Here is a 17,492-nt window from a genome sequence, read left to right as displayed (position 1 = left end):
TGCATTACCACTATGGTTGTCTTACCTTGTGAATAATGATCATTAACTGTAATTGGAGGCAAGTGTAATCACATGCACTCTAATCCCTATCCGATCCACAGATTCTCGAATGGGCCAGCTGACAAAAGCTCTGAGTTCCAGGTGATTCTTACCCACATCCCTTTCCCACCCAAAACACTACCACCAATCTTACTTGACCAAAGATTATTTTGGGGTTTCAACATCTGAGTTCCATCCCGGGTGTGTCTCATGAGCATACAGCATCTACTATATAGACTACTCAATAAAATCAGAAATACTCATTACATTGATAGGTCTCATATAGACCAACCAAAGTAAAAGGTTCTTTTAGAAATTAATTTCAGTTATAGGTATTAAAGGACTAAAAAGAAGGCAGTTTATAGTAGTAGCAAAGGTGCTCCATTACCTGAAAGTTAATCCAGGCTCTATCTTACAGGCTTTGTGCCCCTTTACAGTTTCCTTATGTGTCAAGTGGAGAACAGAACCTTCTAAATAGAGCCAGTATGAAGATTAAATTAGATATTACACAAAAAGAGCTTACCTATACTGAAAATAGGTTCATGTTCAATAACCGTGTCACTATTATTTAGGTCTTATTTTATAAAAACGGCAACTCATTCAAATTCCAACTGCTAGTTTATAATATGGCCTGATCTGAAAAAGATGTTTTTCCTAAAATTAAACTTTTACCAGCTCAGCAAATACTTATTTTCCCAAAGTGCACATCCCATCCATACCTGATCCCACCCTCCTCTTTCCCATTAAAAAGACTCAGCTCATCTCTCACTGTCCAGAACTATATGCCCACAATTCTTCATCCAAAAGCCTTGGTTGGGGTCAGACATTTCTAAATTCAGAATTCTTCAGATTTAGAAAGGCAATATGGTGCAAATGCCAAACATTTTGTAACAAACCCAGTGAGTTGATAGTTCTTCAGTAAAATAAACAGATATTCACATTAAATAGGAAAATACTACACAACCTTTCATCAGTTTAGTTCAGGTTTTGCCATCAAATATATCCACTTTTTAGAACTTTCTGAATGGCAATTATGAAATCCTTAACCCAATGCCAATTTGTTTTAAACCCACAATCATATTTCTCTCAATACTTTTTGAGGACCTTTTCTAATGCCCTCAAGTCTGATTCTTCCTTGACTGATTATCATGCTGTTATCTCAGAGAAGTGGATTAAGCCTCTCCTGATATTTCTCTTGGAAAATTAAAATAAGCTTTAAATTAGGTGAGTTGGGGGTTTGGTGTGTTATGCCTCCAAGCTAAACTGCAAGGCAGACGGTAATTTGAATTCTACAAACTAAATTAGCTAAATAATTTGATAACTTGTTTAGGGACTATACATTTTACGATACTTATTTCCTTAGATTCACAGGAAATCTGCCTCTCTGCACAATTTCAAGCTCATTTTTGGCAGAGAAGGAGCCACCAAAGACATCTGAGATGGTGCTATCAGGTTACAATGCATTATATATACATAAACTTATTAGCCAAACATTCATTATAAGCAGGCACAAAACAATTCTTCAGCCAAGAAACGGAAGTAGAAATAATTCAACTGAATAACTACGCTGCTTCTGCTGGATCAAGACCTTTACAATATTTTGGAAAGATAATGAATAAATTTCCATGCAGATAAAATAATCATAGCTTTAAAAATTACTAATTCAGCACAGTTGAGATAATTATCATTTTACTTCATAATTCTTCAAAGAGACTAATTACACAAAAGAAATCGTGGTTATGGCAAGCTTTCTACCATTTCTCAACCACCCAAGCAATAAAAGCATTTAATACAGCATAGCTTTGGACATTACTTAATTTTTACCTATTAGTGCATTCATTAAACACAGTAGACACAACAGATTAGAAGCTTAATTCATCAAGACTTACCTTGTTGACATCCATATGCCCAGCTAAACTTTTATATTGTTATACTGTTTTTCTCTCCAAACATATTGCTACAAATCAATATTGTACATAAGACTATTATAAAAGCAAAAATTGTCTAGTCTTTTGTAAACTAAACTTGAAAACTTAAAATGAAATTTTAAGACTAGTTCAAGTGGTAGAGCGCACGCATGCTTAGTGTGCACAAGGTCCTGGGTTCAATATCCTGTACCTCCTCCAAAAATAAGTAAGTAAACCTAATTACCTCGCCCTGCAAAAAATAAATAAAAACCTTTTTTTAAATCTTGTAAATTTCATTATGAAGACTGATAATCCTAGAGTACATAAAAACTTTCTCCCAACCCTAGGTTTTGCCATTGTTAGTTTCTGTAGAAGGGAATAGTGGCAATGCAAGTGGTGCAAAAAAATTCTGGATGAAATGTGTGTACAAAATTTTATACTTAAGATAAGGAAATAATTATAAATTCCAAATTTAATTTCATATAAATTTATGAAATCATAAAGCCTAACACATACAACCACCCTTGGCCAAAACAATAAAATATCCTATACCTCAGGATATTAAGCCATGCTTTCTTCCTTCCTCTTTCTTCTACCCTGAATATATGCCACCTACCCTTCCTCCACTTTACATAATCTCATACTTAAGACTAAGTCATTCTCTCTTAAGGCCATCCCTGAGCCCCCAACTTACATCAGTCCCCTTTAGGTACTTCTCCAGCATGTAACATCTCTCTCTACCTCACTCATCATACCCCTCCAAAGTTCCTTCCTGCCAAAATCCAATGAGTATTAGTGTAAGAATCATCTCTCTTATTCACCATTGTTGCACAGGCACTTAACAGTTAAGTGTTTGAATAACAAATTTGAAAATAATAAGTTTCCCGGAGCAAAGAAACTTTATATAACCTATTTGCTCCATGCAAATTTTAAAAAGAAAATAGTTACAACAAGACCAGCTATGTACACCAGTGGTGAACTACCTCCTAGGACACTGTTTCAGTAGTTTAAGAATTCATCCTTAGAGAATTATAGAAGCTCCTCATATAGTCAGAAACTTCAATTATCTGTAACAAGGAGTGTTAAAACTCAGATCCCCCTTATGAACTCATTTGCTCTTATTTTAGACAACTTTGTTAAGTCTAATTGGCCAGTAGTTCAATTCATAGCAGTTTAGAAAAATGCATGCTTGGGTGAGAAAGAGGTGTAGCTTGTGACAAGTAAGTAGGAGAAAACCCTGTAAATCAGGCTCAGAAATGTAAAACAGGAGGGTGGTCATTCAGGCCAGGCCAGAATCCTAAGGCAGGGCAATATATTCCAAGTACAGACCTCAAAAGCGCTTCAGGAGGAAATACCTCAATCATTACACAGGGAAGCTAAAGACCCAGATACTATAAGAGAGAAAAAGAAGACATTCACTACAGGAATAAAACAAGTTTTAAAGCTTAAAGAAACCTACTTCAATTATCCAGAACATAATGATACTATTTCAGTGGTTTAAGATCTGTTTTTGTACAAGAGCCACACTTCCTGTACCTAAACACACATGAATAAAAGCTTACAGGATGCCTTACAAAGCACCCTCTTGAAGCAAAGCTATGAGGACTATAAAATTGAAAATAGAAGTCAAACTACAGTCTTTTCTCCAGATTCCTAAAATTAACAACCAAACTGGAATCAGATTTTTGTTCAAACAATAAACTTGGCTACTTTTTATAAGCACTGTCTTCTCCAATACCCTCCTCCATTCCACTGGTTTGGTCCTTTGTTAAGAAAGTAACATGTATTCTATTCATTTACATGTGTACTTTAAGTCAGAGGAAGAAACTGTGTCAGTGTAATGGGCAGAAACCTGTCCTATCAACTCCAGGTTCACCCATACCTAGGACTGTGCCTGGCACACTGGAAACACCATTAAACACTTGGGAAATTAAATTAAAAACATAAAGCCATGTAATTTGTTACAGGCTACATAGGAAACCTCTGGCAAGAAGACCCAAACTAGCATCTGCCCATTTGTTCATAATGAACTTGAACCTGGTACTATTATTATTTGGCCATCTTGATCAAGCAGTTGCCACAGGTCAATGTCAGTTCAAGTGCCTTGGAGATAGAGAGCAGCAGGCCTAAGGTACATAAAGGCAAGCAGAGGACAAAGACAAAGCTTCCAATATACTGCCAAATGGAAATCATCCCAGACTTAAATTCTTCTTTGTGGGGCTGGGCTGCAAAGAAACATTCCTTCTGGCTTCCTAAAAGATCGCATCATGTCACTGACCTCAAAATGTAAATATTTCAAGGTGAACCTCAAATAGATGCACAGACTTTGTGTAGCCCAATTCTCCACTTACACTGTCCCTAAGACAATGCTTGTCTGGAGAACTGACACACAGGGAAGAACGGACCAAGAGCCCCAATGAACTGTCTTATGCCCTGTTGAGATGTCTCAGCAATGCTAGGCACCCTGCATTTTAGCACAAAAACTGCTATTCCTCTCCAGGTTCCACAACAGATTTGAAAACTCTTCAGGGTGGGGCCTGAACATCTATTAAAAATTTTTTTAAATTAAGGTGAAATTCACAAAGTTAACCTTTTTAATTTTTTTTTGGAAGGGAGTAATTAGGTGTGTGTGTGTGTATGTATTTGTTTGTTTATTTACAAAGGTACACTGGGGGACTGAACCCAGTGCACTCTCTACCACTGAGCTATATACCCTTGCCCCTAAAGTTAATCTTTTAAAGTGTTTAATTCAGTGATATTTAGTACATTCACAATGTTGTGCAACCATCAACTCTGTCAAGTTCCAAAACATATTCATTTTCACCACCACAAAAGAAAACTTCATACTCTTTAAGCATTCAATCCCCAGTTTCCCCTCACCCTCAACACCTGACAACCACCAATTTGCTGTATGTCTATGGATTTACTTATTCTACATAGTTCATTTAAGTGAAATTATACAATATGTGGCCTTTGTGCCTGGCTTTTTACTTAGCATTAACGCTTTCAAGGTTCATCCGTATTGCAGCATGTATCAGTGCTTCGTTTACAAAAACAGCTGAATAATATTCCATTGTATGTTTGTTTATCCATTTATCTGTTGATGGACATTTGGAATGTTTCCATCTTTTGGGTATTTGAACAGTACTACTATGAACATTTATGTACAAGTATTTGTTTGAGTACCTGTTTTCAATTCTTCTGGGTATATATCTAGGAATGGAATTGCTGGGTCATATGGTAATTCTATATTTAGCTATTTAAGGAACTGCCAAACTGTTTTCCACAGTATATACTTTTAACTATCTTGCCAGATAACCACCAAGACCTATTGTTAAGGGGAAAGAATAAGATGCATAACAGTGGGATGTGCAACAGTCTATATATCAAAAAGGACACAATATCTCTAGAAGGATACGTATGAAACAGTTACTTGGTTTATACACAGGAAACTGGTATGCAGTTCTCTCTGAAGCAAAAACCTTGGGAGGCTAAGTTGTGAGAAAGGCTTGTTTTCATGCTCTACCCCTCTTACACTGCATTTAATATACATGTTTTATCAACCTCCTTGCTCTAAAATTTCTTTTTTTTCCCCCAGGGTAAGGGATGAGTTTAATTTAGAAATAAGCTTAGAACAGCCTCCCATTCAGAAGGGAGCCTAAGGCCCCACCCTTAGAGAGAAGGGCCATCATAAAATATAAGGCCCTCATGGGGGAGGGGCAGCATGAAGCTGGTTCTGCGTTCAGCAGGTACTGGCAGAGCCTAGAGTGATGAGAGATACTACTTCTTCAGGTAAGGAGCTGTGTTTCTGATTGTGCTAACATTTGCATCTGCCACTCAGGCGAACAAGATTCCAGTGATGCATAGGAGTACTGCACAGATCATCCAGCCTGGCTGCAGGCCTTGCCAGTCATAGCAGAATCAACTGTCTTTAACAACCAGGTCACTGGGCTCCAAGGCAGGCAGGCTTGCCAGCAGGAAGAGAAGGTCCCAGGTCACTCCCTCGATGACAAAGCTGCAGGACAGGGCTGAGAGCCGTCTACTGAGCTCACCTCAGAGTGGAGTGCAGAGAGCAGGTTTAAGGAGGCTGCTGTGTGTTGCTCCAAAATATCTTCAGAGATCCAAAGGAAGCAATACTATGAGAGAAGGACTATACTCTGGGATAGGAAGAACATAGTTTTTATAATAAACCTTACTGTATTATTTTATTTTTGCCTAGTGCATTTTCCCTTTTTAAAAAATAATTGTGGTAAAATATGCATAACAAAATTTAGCAACTTAACCATTTTTAAGTGTACAGTTAAGGGATATTAAATATTCTCACTGAACCTTCACAGCACTCTGTTATCCTCATTCTACAGAAGAGGAACTGAGCTGTAAAGGGGTCATCTTACTATCCAGAGTCATAAACTGTCAAGTGTAAGAGCTGGTTCTTAACTGTCAGTCTCTCCAGAGAGCCCATGTTCTTACCTCAGATATTCTACTGCCTTTCTTTTCTGAACTTAAGGCCTTTAAAAGATAAACAGAGCTTCCTTCTGAATAACTTTAAAAGTTAAACAAAAGACTATCCAGAAAAGAACTTTCCCACAAAAAACTCTAAATGCAGTTTTTCCGATAAAACTGTCAAATCACATAATAAAAATTATCTCATGGCCAAAAACTGTATTGTTACATTAAATATCCATCTTAAACATACTTCTTTAAACCTCAAAATTTAAATAACAAATAGTAAAGTTATGTAAAAGTACACCAGCACAACGGCACTTAACATCTGCTCTCTGGGTCCATGGAAGAGGCACCCGAGGACAACACATGGGCACCACACTGACTTAGACACAACCACCATGAGAGTAAGGTAAAAAATAATAGTGTACATATAACAAATGTAGAAGTTTCAACAACAAAGTAAAAACAAACAATTGTTTAAAGTGATGGAATTGAATCTCTCTATTTAGAGCAGTCGGGAACTTCGTAAAATAAAACTCTATCTTCTTTTGTCCCTCTTTCTTGCAAAAAAAATCTTTTTTTTTTTTGTGGGGGACTGCTTTTTGAGGCACACTGTTAAATTGACAAAGTGGTTCAAAACATTTTCCCAGAAGTTTTAGGGATTTTTGTCCTAGGGACTATGGTAAGGATGCAAGGTTAATAAAATTGGAAAACTTAATTAATGGAAAATACAATTTCTAAAGAATAAGCCTGAAAGATAAATGAAGTTTGCATATAGCCAATACATGATAAACAAATGCTTCTAACTTCATGATTAAAGATTCTTCAGCCACAGTCAGACACATGAGTGGACATGAGAGTTGGCATGGATTAGATATTGTTCAAAACCCCGTCAGTTATAAAAAGTAGTGGCAGCAAGTAACAGTAGAAAAAAAATCTCCACCTCATGTATCTACTCTTCTGTCCACTTGTCAGAGTACCATCTCTGCTGCTACTATTTACTGATGCTTAAGTGTAGAACTCAATGATCTCAGAGTCAGATAAAGGCAGAATCACTACTACGACCCAAGAATGAATCTAGACAATTTGTGATTTACATGGTCTCATGTTACCAAACTATTATTCGTGATGTCAGTTAACATTTATAAAAATGATAAAACCCTAGGACATAAGTCCCAAAATACTAACTCCTACTGTTAAACAAGACAAGAAAATGAAAACACCAAACATATTGAAACAAACAAAATGAAAACACCAAACCTGACCTACTCGGTCAGGTGGCAGTAAAGAAATTTATATAATTTTAAGTTTCCTATCAAAATTCTCATCATTCTGAAAGCAGTCACTATATAAATACAATGCACTGATATCCTGAAAGAAAAATACACTTGAAGAATCTACAAAGTTAGAATAATTATTTCCACCAAGGGAGAAAACTAATATGTATTGAGCACTATGCTATTCACATGTTACTTAATCTAAAATTTCTATGAAATGGAATGTTCATTTCACAAATTTAGGTTCTGAGGCTCAGAGAAATAAAATAATCTGCTTAAAAATAAACAGACACACACATGTCTACAGCAGAAATCCTTTGTAATTACAGGGCCATAGGCATTTCTGGTAAAAAATCTGATTTAAGCAAATCTACAGAGCAAAACCATAACCTTACTTTTTTGTTTTTAACTCAGTAATGTGGGAAAAAAAAAAACTGAGAAAACAACTTTGAAACACAGTCTGCAATCTATTAAGGGAGGTCATCCAATCAAACCACCCTAATGCATCACTTGAATATGCTGAAAGGAGAAATTTCAAGCCTCATGGAACAGCAACAGAGTATCATGCCCAGTGGTGCTGGGTCCAGCAGTTGCACTGGGCTGATCTTTTGCCATGGATCAGAGCTTCTTGAAGCCACATCTTCCAATCTATCTGCAAAGCCTATCAGCACTCCCTTACAACGAACTCTACCACTTCCACTGTTACCATTTCTGTCTAAGCCACTATTATCTGTCACTGGACTGAAAGAACCTCTGAAAGATCTCCCTGCTCCCATTTTTGCCTCCCTATATTCTCCAAAGAGCAGCCAAAAATATAAGTAAGAAATATCACATCACTTCCTTTATTAAAAAAACCCTTCAATGGCTTCTCAATGTACTCTGAATAAATTCTAAATTCAGTCTCTACAAGATCTGGGCCCTGCCTACCTGTAAGACTTTATTTCTTCTACTCCTCCTGCTTGTTTTACAGCCTCCAGCTATTCAAACCTTTTTATGCTATTCCCTAAAAAAGGCAAGCCTATTCCTTCCTTGTCTATCACCAGTAGTCCCTACTAGAACAAAAATGAGCAGGGATATTAATGTTTTTGTGATTATTAATACCTGATGTGCTTTCCCCTTTCTCATCAGTGACACTGAAAAAAGCAGATGAAATGATTCAAAAATGTTTGTGTTTTTAAGAATAAAGACACTGTAAAAACTACCTGAGGGCAGGAACCTTTGTTTTCCTCAAATGTGTCCCAGAACAGCACCAGGCACATAGCTGCTATTCAGTAACTACTTGTTCAATGAACGAATAATGACAAAACCACAAGCTAGCTTGACCATTCCTCTTACCATGCCAAGGAGAATTTCAAAGCCAACTGAAACAACTACCATCATATGCCTTCCATGCCAGGTAGTTCATCTCCAAATGAGAATATTCATCCCCTTAACAGCTCATTTCTTTATATACAGTTCCTTCAGACCCAAAGAGAACAAGAAAAGGTAATCAAAATGGTAACAGACCAGGATACTTACATGGTAGCAAATAAATTAAGATGTTATTATTTCCTTTATTTGTAATCAGTTTAAGTATCTAAATAGCCCCTGGATGGGCTGTTACACCTACTATTATTAACATAGCTCCCATCCAAGCCAGTATGACTGCTGACCCCTCTGGTAAGAGGGAGGACTGTCCTCTGGTCCTTATTCTCTGGTTGGCTGATTTTCTACTGATAATTAGACATACCCACAGCACAGGCTGTGGGAAAACTGTAAGATGACCAAACTACTCTATTGAAAAAATGAAACTTAAAGATGAAGAACAAGAAACAAGATGGGAATGATCCAGAAGTGAGACAAGTATATGTATAACATGGTAAATCCACCTCCTTAAAGATTAAGAGGTTTGGAAATATATCTTCATCTAAGGAAGAAATATTGCTTAGAATAGAAGAGAAAAAGGAAGTTAGAGAAATATCTTACAGAGACAGGAAAATAAGATCAGAGAGAAAAGTTACAGAGTAAGATAAACATCTCAAGATTGGTAGGGAAGAGAATCATTAATAGTGTTGTACCCACATTTCCCTAGAACTTACATTAATATATAATATAAAATAAGTAATAATTTCTTTTCCATGGGGGAAGGGGAATGAAAGAAGAGTCTTCCATTTACATACCTTACAAATGTGCTGCAAGACCCACAGTCTGTATGGCAGAAGTTCTACAAAGTGCCTTGAACTTCTCAGACGTAAGGCACTACAAAAACAAAAAAAATTAGGAATTACATCTATTCATTTAGAAGGAAAAAAACCAAAGCACAGGATGTAAAATGGGCTTGCCCAAAGCTCCATGAATTTAGAATGCCCCCCCCCCGGGGGGGGGTGCAGAATTTAATTTTAACTGACACACCATAAAATTCACCACTTTTACACAAATCTTGGCTTCCTTCACTTAACAAATGCACACCATCAACCTTATTTTCTGAATATTACAAATATTTGCCCTTTTTTAAAAAGTTGCCCTTTTAAAAGCAAAACCCCAAAGCCGATTAAACCTATGTAAATTAATTTTCCAACATTATAAAAATTTACAAACACAAAGCAAAGTTAAAAAAATTTTTACAGCAAACTGGTATCCCTACCACCCAGCCTACCAAGAACATCTGAACGACCTGCTTTATCAAATTACGTTTCCTTTTTAATACAGGCATCACAGAGAAATACAGGCTAAAAGACAACTATCAGAAAGTCAATGGCTTCAAAAAAGAAAACCGTTGAAGTCATTAGGTTAAGGAAATTAATATTACGAGATCCATCTGATACCTCTGTCAGAAATCATCAGCAGCAGTTTACTGTTTAAAGTCAGAATGGACTTAATCTACCCCCTACTCTTGATGAATGATTCCATCATTCACCTGCTAAAAAATATCTGATGATTCCTCATCTCAAAACAAATCCAAAGAACTTCCCATGTCCTAAAAGGTTCTAAATGATGTAGTCTCTACCCACCTCTCTAATTTCATTTTATCTCCCACTTTTCCCTTGACTCCACTCCATTCCAAACTTACTTCACTGGCTGCTTATGTTCTCTTTCCCTTCACTTGAAAATTAAGATACTGTAATAAATATGCTTAAGCACATTTACTTTAGCCACCCTCAAAAAAAAAATCAAGCTCAATTTGGTACTAACTGCAAACTGGCTCCAATTTAACAGTGTATCCCATATTTTGATAATTATTAGCTATAAAAATGTATTCAGAATCATCTGGAGGAAGCACTAATAAACTCAGACCAACACCCAGAATGAGCAGCTTCATGCCTATCTGATTTTCAGTCACATGACTATCATAATTATGAGTATACCAGGCCTTTACTTAATACTACAGCACCACAGATTAAAAATGAGTCACTTGAAATACAAACACTTGAAAAAGAAATTTTACACTAATTACTAATTTCAAACTATCTTGAAAATTTTAATTTATTAATCTCACAAGTACTTAACAGTGAGCATGTCCCCAAAGAGCAGAGTACAGCAAGACATATTAACACAAATTTAAAATTTGGTTACATTAGTGTGAAGGTGCAGAGAAACAGTTCTCCGATCAGGTGCATAAAGGAATAAGGGAAGACAAAATACCTTTAGGGACCTTTTAAAACTACAAATATACATGATTAAAACCCAGTGATTATTTAATATTTACCATTATCACTAGTAGCATAATGCAATTAAACCCAAAGTGCTGTCTATATTAGCTCACCAACCCAAATTAGTAATTTTAAAAACTGAAATTATCAGTCTTTCTTCCGGCAAAGTTAACATAATTCTCTTAGCTACAGTACAATTAAGAAGGCCCAAAGTAGCAACCCACCTCCTCCAGTCACTGCTTGGACTCCACCCTATCAACAGGAAACACTTGAAGACCTACCTGTTTTTACTCTCCTAATAACTTACACCCCTACACAACCAGGATAAACTTTTAAAGGAGTTAACTGACAGACAAAATAGGACTCAGGACTGAAAATACTCCAGCAAAATCACTACCACATACACACACTCAGTAATCTATATACTTGATATACACTGTTTCTCTCCATCCCACCTCAATAGTCACAAGAGTCAGTAGTCACCTGATAACATCTTATTGGGGCCTAATTATGTTGGATTTGGAGCAGGGGAGTCTGGGCCTCCCTCTTGAAGAAGCTGGTCCTCAAGAAAACCAAAACATCTAAAGCTGGGACTAGGCCAGACACAGACTTTGTATATTCATTTACCTATTTCAATCAACTGCTGTAGGATCATCTAATTACACAAAGAAGACTAAAAGCTAAAGAACTGAAATTTGTTTGGTTTTTTTCAGATTCTTTCACTATATACAAAATCAACAATATATATATAAGGAGAAACACTGGAATAAGTTCAGAATTTTAGCTGACTCTAAGCAAGATGTTTGGGAGTACATGGAGAAGATCTTACAGTGAAAATAGTTCTGGCTGGCACCTGACTAAACATGACCTTCAGAAATTTACCGAAGTCTCTGGGACTCAGTTTCTCACCTGCAACTGGGGTTGGACTACAAATCCTGAGGATTCCCTTCAGGTCTAAAATTTTTGATCAATGAAAAAGTCAGTGGATTCCTATTCTCTTCTTCCCCCTAGTACAGATTTTTAGGAGAACAGGTAAGTCTGGTACTAGACTGATCAAAACCAAGTTCCATCTTATATACTTTGCGTCCCCAAGAGCCACCAGTGCTCTACAAAAGCAGACAATTTATCAAAAGAGATCCTTCAATAAGTTATCCTTTACAATTAAAAACTAATCTTGTATTTTCAGTCCAAATGATATCACTTGTGCCAAATACTCAAAAAAAACTCTTCCAATTTAGCCATGTCTAAAGTGACAATCATGCATTGGTACATACGCAGTATCCTACTATCTGGGTGTACGACACTAAGTGCCTGAAAAATTCTCACCACATACAACGTTTAAAAGAATTTTTTTTAAAGTATTTTCCCCCCTTCAGATCCACCAGGAATGTAATCTGATTACACACCTGCAAGGAACACTTACTTCAAAAGACTGTCTTAAACACAGAAAGAACCAAACAAGTTACCAACAGAGTTAAAAATTTTAAATCAGAACTATTAAGAAACACAAGTGAAAGAGACTCTAAGGTAAAAAGAATGCCACTTTTCTATCATAAACTACTAAAAATGGTTTTGACCAAATCAATTTGAGTACAAATAGTGCTACTTAATGAACTTGTAACTAAAACCAATCGGTAACAAAAGACAGATGTTTAGGGGACTCCTAAGGTAGTAACAGACTAAGCAAAACTGTAAGTTAATACTCTATTTTGATGCTAGTTTAAATCATGAAAAATGTTCTTTGCAATTAGAAAATTCCCTTCTTTTCAATACCGAAGAATCCTACTAAGATTTCAACAATATGTTTTACTTACACAATCTCAAAGAATACTGCATTAAAGAAGAAAATATTCAAAATATAACTGGACTTCACCCAGTACAAAACGGTGATTCATGTTTCATATTAAATGTAAAAGCCAAAATGGAGTTGTGAAGTTTCTTTCTTATTTCAACTCCGATAGCCACGCGCGCTCCGTAGGGGCTGGCAGCCCAGCGGGTCGCGGGGCCAGACTCGGAGTCCCCGCCCTGCCGGGCCCTAAGAGAGGAAGCGCCGGGGACCGCAGGCGGGTGGCTAGGGCTCCACCAGGCCTGGCGGGGCGGGGGAAGGGGCGCGGGAGGCCGCGGGGCGCGCTTCCGGGGACTGTACGGGCGGGGCTGCGGCTTCGGGGAGCTGGGCACGGGTCCCAGGCCCGGAGTCAGGGTCAGGGGCTAGGGTCTTGGGGCGGCGGGCCGAGAGCAGCAGGTGGGGCGCGGCCGCGGCGGGGCGGCGGCCGGAAGAGTGCCGGGCGGGCGGGCCCGGGGCACCGCGGCGCCAGGAGGGAAACCTCTCGCTCACCTCAGGCGACGATTCCGAGTCCGGCCTCTCCGCGCCGAGGACGCCTGTCCGCGAGTCGCAAGCTCGAAGACTACGGCGGGTGGCTTAGGAGGCGGCGACGGACTAACGAGAGAACCGACGGAGGGCGGTGGGCCGGGAGCGCGAGCGAGCAAGAGCGGGCGGCGACGGCGGCGGGAGGGCGGGGAACGACGTGCGCGCCCCCGTGTGCCCAGCGGGCTCAAGCCGGCCCCAGTCGCGGTCCCGCGCACACGCGCGCACTCGTTGCCTAGCCACGATTGCTCAGAAGCGCGTCAACGCCCTAAGAGCAAGGCTCTTAACCAATCATTGCAGCCTCGTGGGGCATCACGGGAACTCTGGGACTATAAAAGACCTGGTTGCTATTTTATACTCCCCGAGTCACTCATCCTTTAAGTAAGCTGGGTGGGGCTAGGTGCGCGTGCGCGGTCTTAATACTCCTCCCCGAACTGCCAACTCTTCGCGCAAGCGAGGTAGGCGCTCTTTGCCTGGGTTTACGCGTGCGCATTAGTGGGCCTGGCCCCGGAAGCTCAGACGCCTGCGCAGTGGGGACTACGGTGACAGTTGTCCGGGTGGGGCGCCAGCCAGTCATGGCGGAGCCTTGGTCTGGACAGTCTTTGCAGACTCTGTCGGCCACGGTGCTGGGCGCCCTGGGCGCCCTTGGCAGCGAGTTCCTGCGGGAGTGGGAGGCGCAGGACATGCGCGTGACTCTCTTCAAGCTGCTGCTGCTTTGGTTGGTGTTAAGTCTTCTGGGCATCCAGCTGGCGTGGGGGTTCTACGGGAGTACGGTGACCGGGTTGTATCACCGCCCAGGTGAGGCTCCCCACCAACTCCCGCTGGCCGTCCCCTCTACCACCGACTGTACCTTTGGGCTCCCCAGAACCTCCCTAGACTGCCCCTGGTCCCCTGAGAACTTCATCACGACTTAACGCTATACCCTGACCCATGCCAACATACCATTTCATGAAAGAAACCCCACCAGCCCACCCATCACATTATAACTTCCTTTGAATCTCCACCAGACAATACCAATAATCCCTTAGGGTCTCCACCACACTCTATCAAACAGTATCTCTGGCCTCTAACCTGACCTGGGCTGATGACTGCTCAGATACCCTCCCCAAGTCTGCTGCAGCTCTGGATGTGTTCCTGCCCCCAGGTCTGGGCGGCCAGAACGGATCCACACCTGATGGCTCCACGCATTTCCCTTCCTGGTGAGTAAATCTGTTCCCATCTCAACCCCATCTTGGCAGGCAGAGGCCACTCCTATACTAAGAACAGGGAAGGGGCATTCTCAGGGTAGGAGTCCACCAGCTTAGTGGCCTTTGCAGCAAACTCTAAGGTCTGCAAGTAGAGCCCAGGCTTTGGGTGACACTGATGTCTGAACATTTCATCAGTATGCTTTTCAGTAATCTGTGGGGTGGGAAGCATTATTGTTACAGTTTCTGAGATGAAGTGGCAAGTCTGTTGGGTTCCACTTGTCAGCCCCTCAGTTGGAAAGGCAGGAGCCTCTGTCCTTAGTGCACTGCCTGGCCTCATCAGGATCAGCCTCTTCATCTGTACAACATAAACTCATTCAGCTGATCTCTGAGCTCCACATGGCAGCAGCCACACTAGGCTTAGAGAACAAGAACAACGCAGGTCCTGCTTACAAGAGGAGCCAGAGTTTTAAAAGGGGAGTGCTGTCAGAGCAGGTGTATCCCAAAGACACCTAAGCTAAGGGCAAAGGCTAGGGGGTGGTAAAGTGTACCAAATAAAGAGAATGAATAAAACAAGGCCCAGAGGCAAGAACAAGGGTAACTATTGGAGGAGAGACAAGGCTGTGACACTGGAGCTCAAACATAAAGGCCTGAAAGGACCTGTAACACCCTGTCCCAAGACTCAGGAAGCTATTGAATGACTGATTCAGCAAGACCATGGCCTGATCTCATTTGCCTTTATAACTGCCTCCTTCATGGCAAATAGATAAAGGGGTCCAATAGAGAAGGCAAGAGGCCAGTTAGGACGTCTGCCACTGCCCAGTTTCTGTCCTGGGCAACTGGGGAAGAATGGGAGCATCATCACAAGGTGGGGAAGCCAGAAGGAGAACGAGCCTGCAGGCCTATGGTGGCCAGAACCTCAGCAGAGAGATCTACATTATAGTGTGACCTTACTGAGCCCAGGTCAGCCCCCAAAAAGGGGACTGTTGTGCTGCCTCTGGAATAACCCCTCTCTTCTCTTTTCCATCACTTTCAGGGAAACAGCAGCAAATGAGCCTCTCAAAACCCACAGAGAATAAGGGAAGGCAGCAGAGGGGTCTCCAGGGACATCACCGGGTCTGCTGGCTCCCACACTGGGTTCTGCTACTGCCCAGACACCAGGGACGACTGCAGCGGGGTAGGGGGTTGGGGCAGGGAGCACCCCAGCACTTGCAGGGATGGGCCTTCACTGCCCTTGGCCTTGCCTCCAGCAGCCCCAGGCACCGGGCCAGTAAAGAGTTTGCCTCTACCCTGATCTGGGTGCCTTAAGGAGAGAAGGCACGCTCCTCCTTCTTCAGGGGTCAGCTCAGAAGCCTCTGGGTTGGGGAGGCGAACAGTCCATTTTCTGTCTTGGCTTTATCCTGTTCCTCTTCTCATCCCTCTGGGATATGACCCTGTAGAGATTTTTTCCTTCTGAGAGTAAGCCTGAGTGAGCAGCTCTGAAATTTGTAAGGCAAGTCTGTTTTCCCCTAAGCCCTGAGTTTCTGGAATTTCTTTGGTTTGGCTTTGTTGGCAGGGAGCCAGGGAATCCTAGCCTGGACACAGCCTTATAATATCTGGTTACTTAGCTAGCCATTCAAGTACAAAGCAGGGGGCAGCTGGCACCCCTTGGACATGGAGGCACTGAACACCCACCTCCCTTGGCCCATCCTGAGTTCTGCAGGCATGAATCAGGCTATGGAAATTATCTTTTCCCAAGCACTGTACTATATTCCTCTCAGTCCTTCACAGAAGGAAGCTGGGTGCCTGAAAGAGGCTGAGTCCCAGGGGTGACTTCCTATCCCCACTGCTTAAGTGCCCACAGGATTGTGGGTTTATATCCTGCCCCACAGGAAGGTACTAAGCAGTTAGTGCAGAGCGGCCCCACCAAGCCCTGCGGCCTCACCACTTCCTGTCTTGACCTGGAACCATAAGAGCTTCATCCCAAAACCCTGGGGTACAGGCTTAGCTCCTCCCCACTAGTTGACCCCCAAAAACCCTCAACAGGGAAGAGCCACAAGCTAGGCAGACCTGCCACTTCCACAGTGGGCCAAGGGAGCTTCCAAAAGTATAAGTGGCAAACGCCAGTCCCTGAAAGCCATGTGGCCCTAGACCTGCCTCCTTCCCTGATGGCCATACTATTCTGCCTGCTTCTGCAGGGCCACCAGGTACTTCAGTGTCCCGCTGCCTGCTTCCTCTGTTAAATGTCACATTTCCATCTGGCAGCCTTTGCCTAGACAGTCTGAAGAGTGCACTGGAGTAGGACTATGCTGAGCTCATGCACATATCCTCTGGAGTATCCTCTGGCTGGTGGGAGATGATGGTTTTGCAGTCCTAGGCCTACAAACACCACAACTGGTGTCAGGGTCTCACATTTCACCCTAGGCTCAATTGAGGATATAGCTTATTAAACATGGAAGTGCACCAGCTGTGTGGTTATTCAGACAAGACAGAGTATGCATGCATGGGGGAAACTGGAGAGGGAATACCCTGGGGGCTGTTGCTCTTGGAGCACCCAAAATGCAACGTCTGGCAGAGGTGATGGGTGCCCAACAGAGGCACTATCCCCATGAGTTTTTATAGACCTGCCCTTCTTAAGGGGAACCCACTCTGAGCCTGTCTCAGAG

The 17,492-nt window shown here is 41.4% G+C and overlaps 2 protein-coding genes across 3 annotated transcripts in view; one reads left to right on the top strand and one right to left on the bottom strand.

The window, feature by feature from the left end:
- RHOA (ras homolog family member A) overlaps positions 1-13,845 on the bottom strand; it is a 45,026-nt gene extending 31,181 nt beyond the window's left edge. The window contains exons 1-2 of the mRNA XM_074344897.1: positions 13,634-13,845; positions 9,829-9,907 (exon numbers count right to left, since the gene is read on the bottom strand). The gene's annotated coding sequence lies outside the window, so the exon portion shown is untranslated. The remainder of the gene's footprint in view (positions 1-9,828; positions 9,908-13,633) is intronic.
- A 202-nt stretch (positions 13,846-14,047) lies between these two features.
- On the top strand, positions 14,048-17,289 carry TCTA (T cell leukemia translocation altered). 2 transcript variants are annotated; one of them, XM_045506045.2, is made up of 3 exons: positions 14,048-14,461; positions 14,718-14,862; positions 15,884-17,289. In XM_045506045.2, exons 1-3 carry the CDS (start codon positions 14,239-14,241, stop codon positions 15,924-15,926), a joined length of 411 nt encoding a protein of 136 aa, XP_045362001.1. In that variant the 5' UTR covers positions 14,048-14,238; the 3' UTR covers positions 15,927-17,289. The 2 variants fall into 2 exon arrangements, with proteins under 2 accessions (XP_045362001.1, XP_010967485.1); XM_010969183.3 differs by having other exon boundaries at positions 14,050-14,461; positions 14,808-14,862.
- The last annotated feature ends 203 nt before the right edge of the window (positions 17,290-17,492 follow it).

This window comes from Camelus bactrianus, chromosome 17 (genome assembly GCF_048773025.1).
Source record: "Camelus bactrianus isolate YW-2024 breed Bactrian camel chromosome 17, ASM4877302v1, whole genome shotgun sequence".
In the NCBI taxonomy this organism is placed as follows: Eukaryota; Metazoa; Chordata; class Mammalia; order Artiodactyla; family Camelidae; genus Camelus; species Camelus bactrianus.
The sequence above is the reverse complement of the archived record's forward strand: the minus strand, read 5'-3'. Positions and strand labels throughout refer to the sequence as shown.